At 39.4% G+C, this 18,459-nt stretch overlaps 1 protein-coding gene across 4 annotated transcripts in view; it reads left to right on the top strand.

The window, feature by feature from the left end:
* Positions 1 to 1,145: 1,145 nt before the first annotated feature.
* The window catches only part of ATP6V1C1 (ATPase H+ transporting V1 subunit C1), a 40,898-nt gene continuing 23,584 nt past the window's right edge, over positions 1,146 to 18,459 (top strand). The window contains exons 1-4 of one of the 4 annotated variants that reach the window (XM_028164299.2): positions 1,148 to 1,304; positions 14,183 to 14,257; positions 14,677 to 14,847; positions 16,128 to 16,195. In XM_028164299.2, the coding sequence (XP_028020100.1) occupies positions 14,716 to 14,847; positions 16,128 to 16,195 (200 nt within the window). In that variant the 5' untranslated portion in view covers positions 1,148 to 1,304; positions 14,183 to 14,257; positions 14,677 to 14,715. Of the gene's footprint in view, positions 1,305 to 2,174; positions 2,351 to 14,182; positions 14,258 to 14,676; positions 14,848 to 16,127; positions 16,196 to 18,459 lie in introns of all 4 variants that reach the window. The other 3 variants (XM_007173390.3, XM_007173388.3, XM_057532080.1) reach the window with 3 other exon arrangements.

Below are 18,459 nucleotides of genomic sequence, written 5' to 3'. Positions count from 1 at the left end.
GATAGGTTGGTTGGTTGTTACTTTTTGTCCAGTGTATTACTAAGGCTCTAAGAAATTCTGTGGTGAATTTCTGCAGGGACACAACAGCAGAAAAGGCATAAAATAGGTCAGAAAACCTGGGTCCTATAATATATAGTAATAATGGCAACCATTTACTGGGTGTTTCGTATGTGCCAGGCACTATGCCAAATGTACACGTCATTTAATCTTCACAACACCCCTATAAGGGATATATTATTACCATCATTTTACAGATGAAGAAGCTGAAGTTTACAGGCCTGAGGTCACACAGCTGGTCAGCAGCGGAGCCAGGATTTAAAACCAGGTATGTCTATTCTCTTGTGCTAAACAGCTCTGTGACCGCTGGCTCTTCACCTTCCCCATTTGTAAACATAAAAGTACTGAATTAGAAAATCACAAAGTTCTTTACCATTTCTAAAACTATGTCCTAAATTAGAATAATACCACCTACCTTCCCCAGCCAATGAAATATGCAGGGCTCAAAAGAGCGGCTTGCTACCTTTTTTTCCCCCAAAGGACATGATTTCTCCTGTCCATGCCTTTGCCGTGTAACCTTCCTTGATTTCCCACTATCTAATGTGGTGCCAACTATTTATGATGTTTATCACACGCTTCACATACCCCTGAACTAGATAACAGGCTCTCTCCTGCAAGGAGTGATTCACGCCAGCAGATAATCCTAAGAAAATTCGCACAGTCACTATCGCACAGTAAATGCTCCATGAACATTTATGGAATTAACTTGAAGTGGACTGGAAGGAAAAGGTGAATCAGCGGCCGAAGTGAACTATTAAGGATATTACTCAGAAAACCGGGCTGTCCGAAGAAAACCCCGAGAGGAGAAGCCTGTGTAGGGGCTGGAGACAAATTCCAAACTGCAGAAACCTGAAGAAGTGGGATAACCTTAGGAATGGTGGCAGAAACCCTACCCGATCGCGGAACAGCGGCCGCCAGCAGCGACTCCCGGGTCTCCTTGGATCCCCCGGGGGCCTCCCCGGCCCGCCCCGCCCCTCCCCGCCCCTCCCCGCCCCTCCTCTCCCCATCCCTCCCCTCCTCTCCCCTCTTCCGAGGGCTCGGCCGCGGCGGCTGCGCAGTGGCGCGCGCCGCGGTCAGCTGACTGCTCCGACTGGCACGTGACTTGTTTCGTGGGCTCTGGGGTCCCGGAAGCCGTGAGGCCGGAGCTTAGGTCGGGTAGGGATGGAGCGCTGAGCCGTTAACGTCTGCCAGGCTGTACACCTCTGTACCTGTTACTGCTGCCACTTCCTCGTTTGACACTTCCCTGGGTCAGTGAGCGATGGCTACACCGGCTGGGGAGCCCCGGCCAGGCCGAAGCTTGCGCTGCGGTCGCCGCCGGGGAGGGATGGGGGCGGGCGCGGGGGCCGAGGCTGAGGCGTTGGAGCCAGTTGGGCGGCTGTGTCTGGTTTCTTGGTGCGGGTTCGTGGCCGCCTTGGGCCTAGGTTCTGTCTCTAGGGAAGAGGAAGGAGGGAAAAAGAGAAAGGGCCCCAGGGGGTACTCAGTGGCAGAGGCAGAAATAAACACTGCGGGTCTGGGATATTTCTCCTTGGATTGGAGTGAGGGTCACAGCGAATGCTCGTCCCCTTGATTGAGGGGGATGAAAGGTGACTGAGTGGCCTAGATGAGGATCCGGGGTGGTGTGTGTGAGGTCACAGCGACCGCGAGAGCCTCCACTGGGTGTACGCGCTTGCGAGTATGGGGGTGGCAGTTTAAAGGGTCTAGGAGCCCCTCAGAGAGGATGCAGGGTCCTTGTGGGCAGGGGAAAGAACGAGAATCCAGAAAACTGAAACCACTTTTTATTAGAATGGGGGAAGGGTAGGCAAGAAACCCCTGAAAAGGAACTTGAGGGGAGAATCACACGGGCAAATTGAATCACCTGAGAAACAGAGGAGTAAGGGGAAGGAAAGTTTGGTTAGATTCTGTTTGCACCCTTCACTGAGGGTAGTTATACCTACCCCCAAAGCAGTCCTAAAGTACACAGGGGAGACTGGATCATTTGGGGGTTGAGGGGAGACTCCTTAGCAAAGATCTGTTTTGGCCTTCCAAACTTATCCTTTGGTACTGTCATCTACTCCGGAACATCTTTTATTGAACAATAGTCACAGGAATTACCTTTCATGTTTATTTTGTTCTCACAGGTCTTTGAGAGAAAGTAGATGAAAATGCCATTCATTGTATAGTTAGGGACCTATCTAGACCCTTGGACCTAGAAATGGACATCAAGTGATGTGTCTAAGTCTAGCATAACTTCCATCATCTTCTGATTGCCGATTACCTGCACAGTACTTAACCACAATTACATCTAGAGAGAAGGGTGAGTTTTTTGTAGTGCACTGTAATCTTTGATTCAGCACTTTCGGTGAACTGTTTTGAGTAGGACAGCTTCAAAGGGATTTGGCAGCGGTGGTCAGTGCTTTAAAAACTGCTTTTCTGTTAGCTTGGGTAAAGCGGTTCGGTTTACAGTTCAGCTGGAGGAGATAATGAGCAACAAGGTGGGCAAAAGGCGCTCAGCTTGTCAATCACGGTTCTTTGGCAACAAGCAAGTCTCAAATTGTGCTGAAGACAGAGCCTCGGGTTTGTGTCTCAGAACTCCCGGATCTTTTTCTCTTTTGGTGTATCTTGCAGGGACTAGATAAAATCTAAAGAAACAGTACTCGGGATCTGACTAAAGTAAATGCTGAGAGCTAGGTGGTTAGTGTAATACTGCTTTTAGAACTGGGCAGGAAATGATCATTTTTATTTTTTGGCATATTAGTCTTAAGAGCCTTATTTACATTAGTTTTCTCTACCTAAAAAGAAACGTTTGGGCTTCAAAAATTTGATTCTGTAATTATTTCCACAGCTTGCGAAATAGTTGCATTGGCTAAAGAGCAAAGCTGGTACGCCAAAATAAACCTTTGCCAAAGGATCTTCTTGTGGTCCAGTCCCCAAGCGGTCAGTCTTCCTTTTGCACTTGAGCCTGTTTAGGTGTTGCTGCAGTTTTGACCAAATACCTACTAGTTAAATTTTATTCTTGTATGTATTCTGATCTATGTGCTGGAGTAAACCTTTTTCGCCCTTTGGATGTGGAATTTTATACCATTTTAGTTATAAACTAATTCATGTTCTGTTCTCATTTCACTGATGTTTTGAAGACATAGTAGAAACCATTAGCATGGTGACCTTGGAAAGATAGCTCAGGCAGTGAAGCAGGGCAGTCTAAAATTTCCCTTTGACAAGAGTGAACCTTGGAACTAGAAAATTCAAACTGTACTCTTGATAAGGAAGCAAAATCCTGTTCCAAATGTGTAGCAAATCCGCTATACATTTATTGAGTTCCAAGAGGAGCCCTATGGGCAGTGGAGGAGATGTACTTTGGTTACATCATAGGATAGAAGATGGAGCCTTAGCTCTGTACTTGAAAATAAAATGCAGGTAAATGCAAAAATGATGTTTTATAGAAAGAGATTGATGTATCTTTTAAGATATTTTAAGCAAACTATCCATGAATAGGAAGTTATTTATAAATTAAGCTGGTTAACAGGTGGATTGACTTTACCATGAAAGGTTTTCTTTGTGAACCAGCCTGTAGTTTAGTGTTTCTCAGTGGGTGCTGTTGGCATTTTGGACAGGACTGTCCCTTGTTTGGTCCCCATCCGCTAAATGGTGGTAGTGGCCCCCACGTTGGGACAACTTCAAATGCTCCCAGACGTTTCCAAACTCCTCCTGGTGGAGAGAGGTACCATTTGGTTGTGAAACACCCCATGTGGTGCCATCCTTTATTTACTGGACACGTATCTGAGTGCTTGTTAGTGACAGGCCCTCTACTAGATGATGGGGATATAGACGTTAAGAGCAGTGTTTCAATAAACTAGCAAGTAAAATGTATGGAGTCACTAGCTCTGTGGCCTTGGGCAAGAAATTTCATTAACTGTTCTCTCATCTGCAAGTGGGGTTGGTGATACCATCTTCTTTGAAGGAATCAACTACGAAATTGCTTAGCATATTGAAGTGCTAATCACATAGCACATATTCAATAAGTGGTTGTCATGACCAGGAAACAGGATCTCAAGCTTACTTGAGTGATGAATTGGGGGCGACACGCTTGTTTTAGGTCTTTGGCTTGTTGAATTTCAGGCTAGAATACATTGTCTTAGAGATATCAGCACCTTCTAGTGGAAAACATGGTGTTGTGGTCCAGTCACTGTTATAAAATAACAGCCTGAAAGAGAAGGGAAATAACGTTTTGGGAGCCGTTGAGTGTAGAATCAGGGAGTTGCCTGGCATGGAAGGAATTGTTTGCTCCCTGGGTCAGTGTTGAGTTGCCTGTAGCAGAGAGAAAGTCTCTGGGCCCTCAGAAGGTTCTGATGATTCCTTTAGTAATGGGGGTACAGTGCCCTCCTTGCCTATCGATTCAGCTTGCTTTAGCAGAAATTGCAAGAGATTTTTAACATTGTGTTATGAGTTGTTACCTTTCTAGCTGGTTTCAGTTTTTATGATCAGCATCTATGCCTAAGTAAGGCTTGGTTCTTACACATTTATTTCTAGCCAACTGTAAAATAAAAAGATGGCAGTTGTTTATAAAATACATTAAAGATTAAATTGTCTTTCATATTTCAGTATATTTATGGCATGAAATTCAGGTAATCCTTAAAAGGATTATAGAGCATTTATAGGTACAGTTTCAGTTGAAAACAAAACAACACAAAAGTTAAGATTTATTTAAAGAAGGTGTGTGTCCTGATAATTTAAAAATTTCCTTCTGTATGAATCACGAAAGTCTCTCTTGGAAGGTAAAATCCCCATTGTTGTTGGAAACTTTTAAAACAAGTTTTATTGTGAGCAAGTCCCTCCCACAATCCCAGTTAAGATGCTTCTGTTTTGAAGGCTAGAATTTTAACATTCAGAGAGGAAACAGTTATTCTTACTCTTTATTTGTATAGTGTTAAAAATTTCTAGGGGGAGGATGTAGCAACTTTTTAAGATGAATGGATTGTGGTAAATGTTTTGCACTGATCAATTCTGTTAAAAGTTGATGTGTCACAATTGGAAGGCTATGTGATACTTCACTGATATCTGAGGTATGCCTTCTTGTGCTTGTTGAAATAAGTCACTTTAGTAAACAACTTGGTATTTTCAAGGACTGAAAAAGGAAGTTGTTTTGCATTTACATCACCTTCAGCCTTTATTGAGAAATTTAATTTACTGTGAAAGGTGGTTGCATTTCAGAGACTAAAATATTGGTTCCTTGAAAGCATTAAAAGGACTTAAGTGTTGGAGCACTTATAGGGGTGCTGCACTGTTTTCTGTGGTTGCCCCTATCCTGGGATAGGCTCATACCTTCATTTACAAAAGAAATGCTAGTAGCTGTTTGGGTTTATTGTCCCCACCTTTTGTGTTGTTGTGATAGTTACTACTTTACTCTTTTTATTTTACATTCAAATCACTTGCGGTAGGAAAATAATCCACCGCCTTTAAATTCTCATAAGTGGGTGATACAGTAATGAAATAAACAGTCTCAGAGCTTTGGACCCAGGATTTCCTTTCTTCTCTCTTTCCCTTCCTTCCATTTTGAAAAAGAGTTGTTACTGCTTTAAAAACAAAAAAATACTTATTGCAGTCAGACAGGATAGAAGTGTTTAAAAATTTTGACTAGTGTTTCTCTTGTGCCTCCAGTGTATTCTGCCTCGATTTTTTTTTTTTTTTATCTTGTCACCTGCATTGTTTTCCTCCTACCTTTCCCTGCACACACAGACCTACCTACTCGTAGAGACCTACACACACATACACACCCCCCCCACACACAAGTATAAGCTCCTTCAAGACAGGGAGTACATTTTGTTTTGCTTCTTACCACAGTTCTGGGAATTTAAGCACCTAAAACATTTGATGAATGATATGACCCTAACTTGAAAGCAGTTACAATCAAACAGATATTTGGGCGGAAAAAAACGTAAAATAGATGTCTGCTTTAATGCAGTCTATTACGTGGATTTCAGTGGACATGCGGGTTGAGGGAGAAATAGTTCGGGATTATATGAATGGATTTGGTGCATGGTTGGACTTGGTTGGGGAAATCTTTTTGTTAAGAGAATTCTGAGTTGGTTGAAATAGGAGAGAGGTTGCTTTCTGCAAAATGGACTGTTGAGCAGAGGCAAGTAAGAAAGAGACTACAAGTAGGCCTGAGGTAAAGATGGATAAAGGGAGGTCAGAACATTGTGAAGATAAGGCAGAAAAACTCAGACAAAGGACATTAGTAGTGATGACTGTGAAGAATGGGAGATTTGAATTTTATTTCTGAGCAGAAGCAGGACTAGGGGCATATGTTTTTGTGAGTAACTCAGCCTCTCATCACCTAGAGCAATGTTTTTAGTGCTGGAAAAGTTTTTCAAGAAGTTTTGGGAATGAATCCGGATTCTAACACTGTGGTCACAAAACCACCTATTTGTATGAAGGGCATTAAAATCCTCTGTCTGTCCTTCATAAATGAAATAAAATTGTGTATTTCTTGAGCAAAGCAGTAGTTTACCCAGATTTCGTATTGTTCTGTACGTGATTTCATATATTGCTTTTCACTTTTTAAGTTTGTAAGCTGCCATAGAAAGCATGCAAAAAGTGGGTTCATGTATTTAAGGTTTCTGAACTCCATAGAACAAAAATCATTCCTGTATTATAGAACTAACAATACTGCGTGATTCTTGATAATGATGGTATGACATTTAGCCATCTTATTAAGGAATATTTGCCATTTCTTGTAACATTTACTATGTAACTCACTATATAATCATGGAAATGCCTATTTTACTATAGTGGTTCTGAAACCTGTCCGATAATCTGATTTATTTGAGGGACTTAACAAGAAAATAGAAAAAAAAAAAAGAGTCCTGGGTCTTACCCAGTACAGATTCATGGAATATAAGAGCAAAAAGGGATCCTGGATATGGTAATCCAGTCCTCTCATTTTACAAATGAAATTTACGCAGACAATGATATGCAGAATTGGGATTAGATTCCGTCTTCATATTCTCAGTGCAGTGCAGTGCTGTGGCCGTTACACTACGCTTCCTGAAGTTGGCATTTAGGTTCTTTCTGACTGAAATTCCCAGTGAGTTAAAAAGGCTGTTTACCAACCTTGATCTCATACTTCAGACACAGCTACTACTAACCAGCTTTACTAACCAGCTTTGCCTTTATCTTTTGTATTTATATCCAGGGTTCTTTGTTGCCATGCCATTTAACGGTCTCTAAACTTTTCAGTGTTTTCAAGTGTGAGGATATTGCCCCACTTTTTTTTTTTTTTAATGAAGTGTGTGGGGTTTTTTTGGCATTTACCTGTAGTAATTCATTAATAAAAAATTAGGAAACGAATACGCAGAGAGAATGAAAATGAACATTCATAATCCACTCCCAAGAGATAATCTTTAATAGTTTTTTTTAACAATTTAATGTTTATACCTATATATAGTCTTCTTTCTTAAAGCTGTGTCAGCGTTTTTATGGCTTTTGATTAACATTGACAAACTGCCTTCTAGAAATTGTCCCTTTTTAAAAAAGTTACAGAACTTTTTTGGGTTATCCTGTGATATATAATTATTTTAGATTGAGGAAATATTAATGATGGCAAGTTATTGTATCTTTATTAATGCTTTTAAGTGAATTTATATTTTATCAGTCATGAGAGCATGCTATACATTTGCAAAATTAATGACACATATGTGTAGGACATTTATTCAAGCTACATGTGTCCTTTTTTTTTTAAACAGAAATGAACATTTCTCCACCTTACTGCCAAAGCAGTGCTGCATTCTTCCCACACATAGTATTATTACAGTCTTTCTTTCAGCCTAGACTTGTTATATTTCTCATGTTCATTGTTGTTAATCCTGTTTTCTTTTAAATGTTAAAGCATGGGGCTGAGGGGTTGGGAGGTTGTGGTCGAATCCCTAGCAAAACCAAAAACTCAGGAACAATACATACAGCAAAACTAGAGGAGACTTCAGCTTCTGGCCAGCGTGGAATAACTGGTACCATACTTGCTTTCCCACCATAAACAACTAGAAAATTGGATAAAGTATATGAAAAAACTGCTTCCAGTTATTCGACAACAGAGGTAATACAGGAACCAAGAGACAGGAAACAAATGAAATGAGCTCTATAATCCCCCTGGCTTTCTGCCTGGAGTCACTCTCTGGACCATGGTTTAGAGGAGACCAAGCAGAGCATGTTGGTCTTGCTGAGTTGAGGAGACTTGGAGTTGGGGAAGGCTTATCTGGCTAGAATTTGCAGGTTGAATTGGCTGACAGGGGGGAGCTAGACAGAAAACCCACCATCTGTAAAGGAGTCTCTCTCTGTAGGAGGCCCGGCAAAGAATGACTAGAGAGCTTTAGACAGTTGCCAGAGCTCATGGGGCCAGAAGGCATATGAATACCTTATTGAATCCCTGGGGCATCCCATGGAATCCCCGGACGGTCAGATCTTAGTAGAAGGGCTACATTAGCTCTAGAGTAAAGCTTTAGACTTAGCCTAACAAAGTATAAAAACAAGCCTTGAAATGAAGCATGCTAAAGCTCAAGTAAGGTAACCATCAGAACAAAGCACAACATTCTTAAAAGGAAGAAAACAAAATCCAGTGATCAACAATCTAATGTTGTGAATTGTAAATATGCTCAGTGATTTAACAGAAAACATGAACATAATGAGGAAAGAGAAGTTTTAAAAGATGGAACTTATAAAGGTGAAAAATACATCTAAAGCGAAAAATTCACTTCATGAGACAAATAGATTACTTTAAAGAAAAGGTCAGCCAGCTAGACGATGTAGCAAGAAAGTATCCAAACTGAAGCCCAGAGAGGAAAACAATTTAAAAAAGTGAATGCAAGCTCAGTGACCTGTGGGACAATATCAGGTGGTTTAATATACATGCCATTTTTGTCTCAAAAAAAGGGAAAGAGAAGCAAGAAAGAAATTTGAAGAAAATAATGGATGAACGTTGAAAACTATAAACACAGATTCAAGAATCTCTCTGAACTCCAAACAGGATAAATCCTTGTGACCCTGAGGGTAGGCAGATTTTTCTTATGTCAGAAATCATATATTATAAAAGAAAAAGTCAGTAAACTGGACATCAGAATTGAAAACTTCTACTCAAAAGCACCATTAAGAAAGGGCAAGACATGAGAAAATACGTAAGAAATACACACACACACACCTCTCAAATTGTATCAAGATCATACAAAAAATTCCTACAACTCAGTAAGATCAATGCAGCTTTTTAAAAAATTGGGCACAAGATTTGAATAGAAATTTCACAAAAGATTTGAATAGAAACTTCACAAAAGAAGATATACAAATGGTTGATAAGAACATGAAAGGATCCTGGACTTTGTAGTCATTGTGGAAATGTGAGATTCCCCTGCAACCCCCTGGAATGGCTGAAAATAAAAAGGCTGACAGCACTAAGTGTTGGTGGGCATGTGAAACAACTGGAACTGTGTATCTTGCTAATGAGAATATAAAATATTACATCTACTTTGGAAAACAGTTTGGTGGCTTCTTATAAAGTTAAATATATGCTAATCATTCAACTCAGAAATTCCACTTCTAGATGGTTATCCAAGAGAAATGAATGTGTATTTTCACAAACGCTTTGTAGAGGAATATTCATAGCACCTTTGTTGTTAATGGCCCCAAACCAATAACCATCCAAATGTCTATCAACAGGTGAATGGATAAGCAAACCATTGTACATTCATGTCATGGAACACTAAGCAATAAAACAGAATGAACTGCTACTGATACACAGGCCATAGACAAATATCACAGACATGCTGAGCAAAAGAAGCCAGATATAAAAGAGTACGCAGCGTGCACTTCCATTTACAGTGAAATTCTAGATCGGGCCAAATGAATCTATAGTGTGACAGAAAGCAGATTGGCATCTGCCCAGGGCCAGCAGTAGGGTAGGGATTGACTGGGCCTGGGTGTGAGGGAAGGCTTTGGGAAGACAGAAATGTTCTTAATCTTGATCTTGGTGGTGGTTATACAGGTGTGTGTTTGTCAAAAACTCATCAAACTGTACTCTTGTAATGGGTGCATTTTATTGTATATAAATTATATTTCAATGAAACTGACTTTTTAAAAAATATGGAGGAAGTGAAGGGAGCGAACCAATTATAAGCCAGGTATTTTAACTTTATTATCTTACTTAATCTTCACAGTTACTTATTCATTCAAGAATATTCAACAAATACTTTTTGAGGTTCTACATACCAGCCTCTGTACCAGGTACTGAGAGTACGGTTGTGAGCAAAAGCTATCATGGTTTCCACCTACCCTAATGCACAGTTTATTTGGTAGAAAGACATCAATAAAAAGTGTTGCTCAGGGAAATACTTAAAAGGTGCTGTGAGAGCATATAATACATTCATCCTTAGCATGTAATATATGCACTCATGATATATGACATGATACATATTGTAATATATATTTCATGTAATATATGAGGCATTTTCTGTGCCTTGGTTTCTGCATTTGTAACTACTATCCATGCGATATACCAAATGAGTTAATCCATGTAAAGTGTTTTGACTGGTGCTGGTAGATAAGAAGTGCACAATAAGTATTGGCTGCTATCTTGATGACATTTGACAATTCTATTGATAGTTGTCTAATGTTGCAGGGGTACTGTGCTAACTCAGGGAACACTGGAGTAGGACCAGGTTTGGGGGAAGCCATTAGGAGTTTGACTAGAAATGTTGGGTTTTTTTGGAGACATCCAGGTGGAGATGTCTTGTAGTCAGCTGTGGAGACTTGTTGGGTACAGCTCTAGATGCAGCAGAGGAGCCTAGGCTGGAGATACAATTTGGAATAGTGTTCAGCATCTAGACTGGAATTGCCTTGAGTATAAATAAGATCATCAGAGAGCAACTGTATACACACATATAAGAGAGGGACTTAAACCTTGATCTGAGTCTTGAGGAATGCCTTCTAAATCATTTTCTCTTTTGCTTAACATATGATTTGCCTATATTTATGCCTGACTTCCAATATACACGATGAAACAAAGGGAAATAATAAGGCATAAAAACAAGTCAGTTGAAGCAGTCAGCGGAAGTGGAGGTGTCCAGACCTTTGGTGAGATGATAACCAGTGGACACCAGTTTTGACTGTCTGTGTGGCTCAGAAAGGGAAATGTGTTTAGCAACAGAGATTTCATTTTTTGACCTCCCCCCCCCAAATATGTTCATCTGCAAAGATAGGGTATTTTTGGAACTGAGCGTAATTTGTACTTCAGTTTCAAAGAGAAATTTTTTATGTAACTTGTTTAAGTGACAGGATAACAATGGACAAAAAAACAGGGATTTTGCAGAAGACTTATTGATGCTCTTCTCATAGGCAGTTCTTACATTTATCCTTAGATACTTAAGTCGCTTGTCTTTCCCATCAGACTCCTCTTATATAGTTTGCTTTGACCAGAGGATAGAAGAATTGAGGCCATGGCTTTGCCGAAAGTACCAACAGGTTCTTTCTCAATCCCTCTCTTTTATATTTCTATATTCACCTGTAAAATAACGAAAGACAAAGGCTTAGTAATCTGCAGCTTTACTGATTTTTAATTTATATACTACTCTAAGGTTAGGATTTGTTTTCTGAAAAGACTAAATTTTAAAAAAAAGCTTTATAAAACATTTAAATATTTTTCTTGGCCCTCATTTTTTTCCTCTAATCAGACTTTTTGATTGGTTCAGAGTCATTGTTATAATTATATTTCATTTATTCATAAAACAAGCAAGGACTTATTCATAAAGTCTCTTATTTATTCATAAAGTCCCTGCTGTTGGCAGGAATTGTATATGCTGGGTTTTTAGAGCATCAGAAAAGAAGGTATGATTCTGGCCCTTCAGGATTTCCCAGTCAGGTGGAGAGGAAAAGATGTTATGAAAAAAATGAGGCAGAATAGTGTGATAAATGCATAATTGTGGCATTTACAAGATAGTAAATAAACAAGATATTTCCTATGTGGGACACTGGGAACAGCCTTTAGAGGCAGGATGGGACTCTAGTTTTGTTTAGAATTACCATGACATTATTTCATTTGATCCTGATGAAAGCTCAGTAGAGTCAGGCAGGTATTTATAAATGAGGAAATATGGTCCTCTTTCTATATTTCTTGAAATCCTTCGGAAACCTGCTGGCTGAAAAAGATTTTCTAGAACTCTAAGTGGTATGATAGTGACATCTACTGTAATAGCTCATATGGTTACAGTCTTTGAAGAAGCTGCAGTTTAGATAATTTAACAGTATCATAGGGAAGACCTTAACATTTGATTCTGTCACCTGCCGTTTTGCAGGGAGAGGAGGTGATCTGCAGGTCATCAGATACTGTTTTTCTGGCCAGGCTGAGTGCTTTGTCTGAGCTTACCATCACTATTAATCCTGTGTTTAGTTTGTTGGCCATTTGAGAGAGTGCAGCTCTTAGTGCAGCCTTTTTAGTAATGTTGGAAAAAATCATCTTAGAGTACAATTCTTGAGATTCATTTAATACCACCATCTGTATTTTCACCAGTTTAACCTTTCTGAGTATGTTTTTAAATCTGTAAGTGGGGGACTTCCCTGGTGGTGCAGTGGTTAAGAACCCGCCTGCCAATACAGGGCACACGGCTTCGAGTCCTGGTCCGGGAAGATCCCACATGCTGCGGAGCAACTAAGTCCGTGCACCACAGCTACTGAGACCGTGTGCCACAGCTACTGAAGCCCGCACGCCTAGAGCTCGTGCTCTGCAACAAGAGAAGCCACTGCAATGAGAAGCCCGCTCACTGCAACTAGAGAAAGCCCATGTGCAGCAATGAAGACCCAATGCAGCCAAAAATAAACAAATAAATTTATAAAAAAAAAATCTATAAGTGGGGAGGATGATATGTATCTCGTAGAGGTGTTAGGAAGATTAATTGAAATAATAACATATAAAACATTTAGAGTAGTACCTAGTACGTGGTAGATGCTCTTGAAATGGAAGTTAGAAAAAAATAACAATATTGAATGGCATATATGTTCAGGTCACCTTCAATTGTGTAATGACCTGGTAGGATTACTTTATTTATTTTTAAACATTTTTTTAGAAACTATTTATTTATTTATTTATTTATTTATTTATTTATTTATTTTTGGCTGCGTTGGGTCTTCAGTGCTACGTGTGGGCTTTTCTCTAGTCGTGGAGAGTGGGGGCTACTCTTCGTCGTGGTGCGCGGGCTTCTCATTGCAGTGGCTTCTCTTGTGGCAGAGCGTGGGGTCTAGGAGCACGGGCTTCAGTAGTTGTGGCACGTGGGCTGAGTAGCTGTGGCTTGCGGGCTCTAGAGCGCAGGCTCAGTAGTTGTGGCCCACGGGCTTAGTTGCTCCACGATGTGTGAGATCTTCCTGGACCAGGGCTCAAACCCGTGTCTTCTGCGTTGGCAGGCGGATTCTTAACCACTGCACCACCAGGGAAGCCCGGTAGGATTACTTTAATTTCAGTTGCCTTCTGAAATTATGGAAGTCCATTGCGATTAACTATAATACTTTACATTTTAAAGGAAATTTAAATTTACAAAGTTCTTTCACATTCATTATTTGATTGATTATCAGGACAACTTTGTAAGATCGTTATCTTCTACCTAAGACTCCAAATTTCAGGAAAGGTTAAACAAGCAGTGGTAGTAGAAAGTTTATGGTGGTTCTAATGAAAGCATATTAAAGTAGAAATAATGACACTATTATATTATGAGTTCTTCTGTGTTTGTGTGCTTTACCTACTTAGATTCTGAGTAGATTTGGTTTTTGATTTTCTTTTTCTCTGCGCACGCGCGTGCGTGTGTGTCAGGGAGAGAGGGAAAAGGGGAGAGGGAGAAAGATTGTGGAAGAGGGTTGGTTGTGTCTTAATGGAACTCTGGAAAGGGAGATCCACAGCCTCTTAATTCAGATCCAATAGTGTTGTATTATGCATCCCTCCCGCCCCAAGTCATATTTTAAATAAGAGACTGATTTACAAGGTTGATTGGCAAGTTTTTTTTTGTTTTTTGTTTTTGCAAATTTGTAAGCGTTTGATGGCCACTAAGTATATGCTAGGGATTGAGGAGATTCCCTTAGATTGAATATGGATGAAAATTAACCACCAATTTGGCTGACCTTGTAGGATTTGCTAAGCCAGATGTGGCAAATTTATTTGGTGGCTACTGTTCAAATGCATTGATTCAATTCTTTTTCAAAGGTAAGAGTTATGCATGTTTTTTTACTTCCTATTTTGGTTTTATGTTTTAAAAATTTAAGATAAACCTATAAATTTGTGACTCTCCCACCTTCTTTTGTGGAATGAAACTATTGGTGGCTGATATTTTGGGTAGTCTCACTTCTTGACTAATTCCCATTTTAGGATGTTTTGTAATTTAAAAAAATTATGTACTTCATGTATTAGGTCTTTATCATCTCTTTTTCCTAGTATCATAAATAAATCACCATTTACCATTTATATGGATTTACATCCAGGTAAGTAGATTTGACTTTGCTTAGGATTGTATGCCAGTGTTGAATTATTGATAGTTTTGCAACAGGCTATGCTTATCACTCTGAAGTAATTTAGAAACAAGTGATATTAAATGTACTTTTGGTTTGTTTTGTTTTACATTTCAGAGTCTCTATTGATTTTGGAAGAAATATCTGGTAACCAACATGACTGAGTTCTGGCTTATATCAGCTCCTGGGGAGAAAACATGTCAGCAAACATGGGAGAAATTGCATGCGGCAACTACGAAGAACAACAATCTTGCAGTTACTTCAAAGTTCAACATTCCTGACTTAAAGGTAAAACTGTGCTGTGCAAAATCGTTCATCATGAAGGAGAGGACAGTTGTCTCTGCTTACCTTTTGGTAGAAACGAGATATCCAGGTTCCTTTAAAAGAAAACTCTCATCTCTAGGGATTGGCATAATTTAAAACTTATCTTGTTCTTTCTGATCTTCAAATTTTAGATAATAAGGAAATTGAGATGTCTTGAAGGAAACTACCAAAACAAAATAACATTTTTCCTAAACTTTTGTGCTTTTCTAAATTGTAATTTAAATTTTAATGAGAAATCTTATGAAAATACTCGATGTATTACTTAAATATGATTTTTAGAAGTGAAAAATCTTGGGACTATGTATTCTTAAATATCACAGTGAATCCATTTTTCTGTTATTAAATTCATGTAATACTCACTGATGTTGTAAATGTTTTACCATTGCACCTCTTTAATTATACTTGGCAAATCTATCCTAGTTATTTAAACTAGTTTATCTATTTAACATTTATTAAACATCAGTAATCTAGCAGCCTCTAAGTGAAGCAGGCTGCCAGTAATCAGTTGACTGAACTTTTGTAAAGAATGGAAAAGATCATGATACTTATATTTTTCTGGTTAACCAAATGAGGCAGTTACATACAACACTCGTTTAAGAAATACTTAAAACCACTGGTTCTTAGTATTTTGGGACTTAACGAATTCCTTTGATACACTGATACAGACTGTGGACATTTTTTCCAAAACACGCTCATTTACACATGCACAGTTTTGAGTACAAATTCGATTACAGGGAATTCCCTGGTGGTCCAGTGGTTAGGACTGCATGCTTTCACTGCAGGGGCACGGGTTCAGTCCCTGGTCAGGGAACTAAAATCCTGCGTGCCATGCGGTGTGGCCAAAAATAATAATAATCATAAAGTTTCCTTTAAAAAAAAAAACACCACAATTTCAGTTACAGACGCTCTATGCACAGCTCTGGACCCCTGCTTAAGAGCTGCTCTTGTAAACCATGACTTCAAATGATCCACTGCCACTGGGCAGGACCACCAGAGGCACAGGCCTGCTATTGTGGAATCTTCACATCTAAGTGGTGGTTGTGCCCATGAATTAGAGGATTATCTTGTACATATAAATAGCTTTGCAGTGTCTAGCAAACATTTTTTAACCACACTTGCATATTATGAAATAAAATATGGAGAACTTAAGATTTGCAGGCCCTTCAAATCAAGATGTTGTATTACCTTGTTTAAAAAAAAACAGGATGAAATCTCAGTAATGAAATGTTGTTTTTCCCTTCTAGGTTGGCACACTGGATGTCTTGGTTGGTTTGTCGGATGAACTGGCTAAACTGGATGCATTTGTAGAAGGGTAATGTATTTATATGCATAGGCTAGAGCAAAATGAGAGTCACTATTAGGCTACCTGGGCATTGGGTTTTTTTTTTTTTTAATTATTAGCACCTTTAATTATTATTTATTTATTTATTTATTTTGGCTGTGTTGGGTCTTCGTTTCTGTGCGAGGGCTTCCTCTAGTTGCAGCAAGCGGGGGCCACTCTTCATCGCGGTGCGCGGCACTCTCACTATCGCGGCCTCTCTTGTTGCGGAGCACAGGCTCCAGACGCGCAGGCTCAGTAGTTGTGGCTCACGGGCCCAGTTGCTCCGCGGCATGTGGGATCTTCCCAGACCAGGGCTCGAACCCGTGTACCCTGCATTGGCAGGCAGATTCTCAACCACTGCGCCACTAGGGAAGCCCGGGCATTGGGTTTATTATCACATGTGTATTCTGCTTATTGGAATGGTTTTAGAAAACAATGACTTTTTTTTTTCTTTGTAAATCAACTTTATGAAGATACAATTAACGTACAATAAAATACACCTGTTTGACGTGTGAAAAGGGTGACTCCTTTTAATATTTTTATTGAGATATAATTTACATGCTAGGCAGTTCACCTACTTCAAGTGTACAATTCAGTGATTTTTCATATATTCACAGAGTTGTGCAGCCATCACCACAATCAATTTTAGTACATTTTCATCCCCCTGCCACTATCATAAACATCCTGTTTCCATTAGTAGTTACTCCCTAACCCCCACTGCCCACTAACCTACTTTCTGACACTATACATTTGCTTTTTGTGGACATTTCATATAAATGGAATCATACAATATGTGGTCTCTTGTGACTGGCTTCTTTTCCTTAGTGTAATGTTTTCAAGGTTCATCTGTGTTGTAGCATGTATCAACATTTAATTTCTTTTTATTACCAAATAATATTACATTGTGTGGATATACTGCATTCTGTTAATCCATTCATCAGTTGATGGATATTAAGGTTGTTTCCATTTTTTGGCTCATATGAATAATGCTACTATGAATGTTTGTGTACAAGTATTTGTGAGCTCATGTGTTTTCATTTCTCTTGGGTATGTACCTAGGAGTGGAATTGCTGGGTCAATGTAACTGTACTTTTAACATTTTGAAGAACTGCCAGACTGTTTTCCAAAGTGGTTGTACCATTTTACAGTCTCACCAGCAGTGTACGAAGGTTCTCATTTCTCCACATTGTTGACAATACTTGTTACTATCCATCTTTTTGATTATAGCCATCCTGGTGGATATTAAAGAGAATTTCATTGTGTTTCTTTAAAAATTATTTATTTATTTATTTATGGCTGTGTTGGGTCTTCGTTTCTGTGTGAGGGCTTTCTCTAGTTGCGGCAAGTGGGGGCTACTCTTCATCACAGTGCGCGGGCCTCTCACTATCACGGCCTCTCCTGTTGCGGAGCACAGGCTCCAGACGCGCAGGCTCAGTAGTTGTGGCTCATGGGCCTAGTTGCTCCGTGGCATGTGGGATCTTCCCAGACCAGTGCTTGAACCCGTGTCCCCCGCATTGGCAGGCAGACTCTCAACCACTGTGCCACCAGGGAAGCCCTTCATTGTGTTTTTGATTTGCATTTCCCTGATGGCTAATAACGTGTTAAGCATCTTTTCATGTGTTTGTTAGCCATTTGTGTTTCTTCTTTGGAGAAATGTCTGTTTGAATCCTTTGCCTGTTTTTTAATTGGCTTATTGGTCATTTGATTATTGACTTGTAAGAGTTGTTTATATATTCTAGATACAACTCTCTTATCAGATGTGACTTGCAAATATTTTCTCCCATTCTGACGGTCGTCTTCACTTTCTAGATAGTGTCCTTTGAAGCACAAAACATTTAATTTTAATGTCCAATTTATCTCTTTTTTGTTGTTGCTTGTGTTTTTGATGTTGTATGGAAGAAAACATTGCCTAATCCAAGGTCACACAGTTTTATGTCTGTATTTTCTCTAAGAGTTTTATAGTTTTAGTTTTTACATTTAGGTCTTTGATCCATTTTGAGTGAATTTTGTATATGGTGTAAGGGAGAAGTCCATGTTCATTCTTTTGCATGTGGATATCCAGTTGTCCATTTGTTGAAAAGACTATTCTCTCTCCATTGAACTGTCCTGACACCCTTGCAAAAATCCATGGAACATAAATGTAAGGGTTCATTTCTGGACTCTCACTTGTATTCCATATTCCTGTCCTTATGCCAGTACCACATTGCCCTCTTTACTGCAGCTTTGTAGTAAGTTTTGAAATTAGGAAATGTGAG

This window comes from Balaenoptera acutorostrata, chromosome 17 (genome assembly GCF_949987535.1).
Source record: "Balaenoptera acutorostrata chromosome 17, mBalAcu1.1, whole genome shotgun sequence".
NCBI classification, from domain to species: Eukaryota; Metazoa; Chordata; class Mammalia; order Artiodactyla; family Balaenopteridae; genus Balaenoptera; species Balaenoptera acutorostrata.
This window is presented reverse-complemented; position numbering and strand designations above follow the sequence as displayed.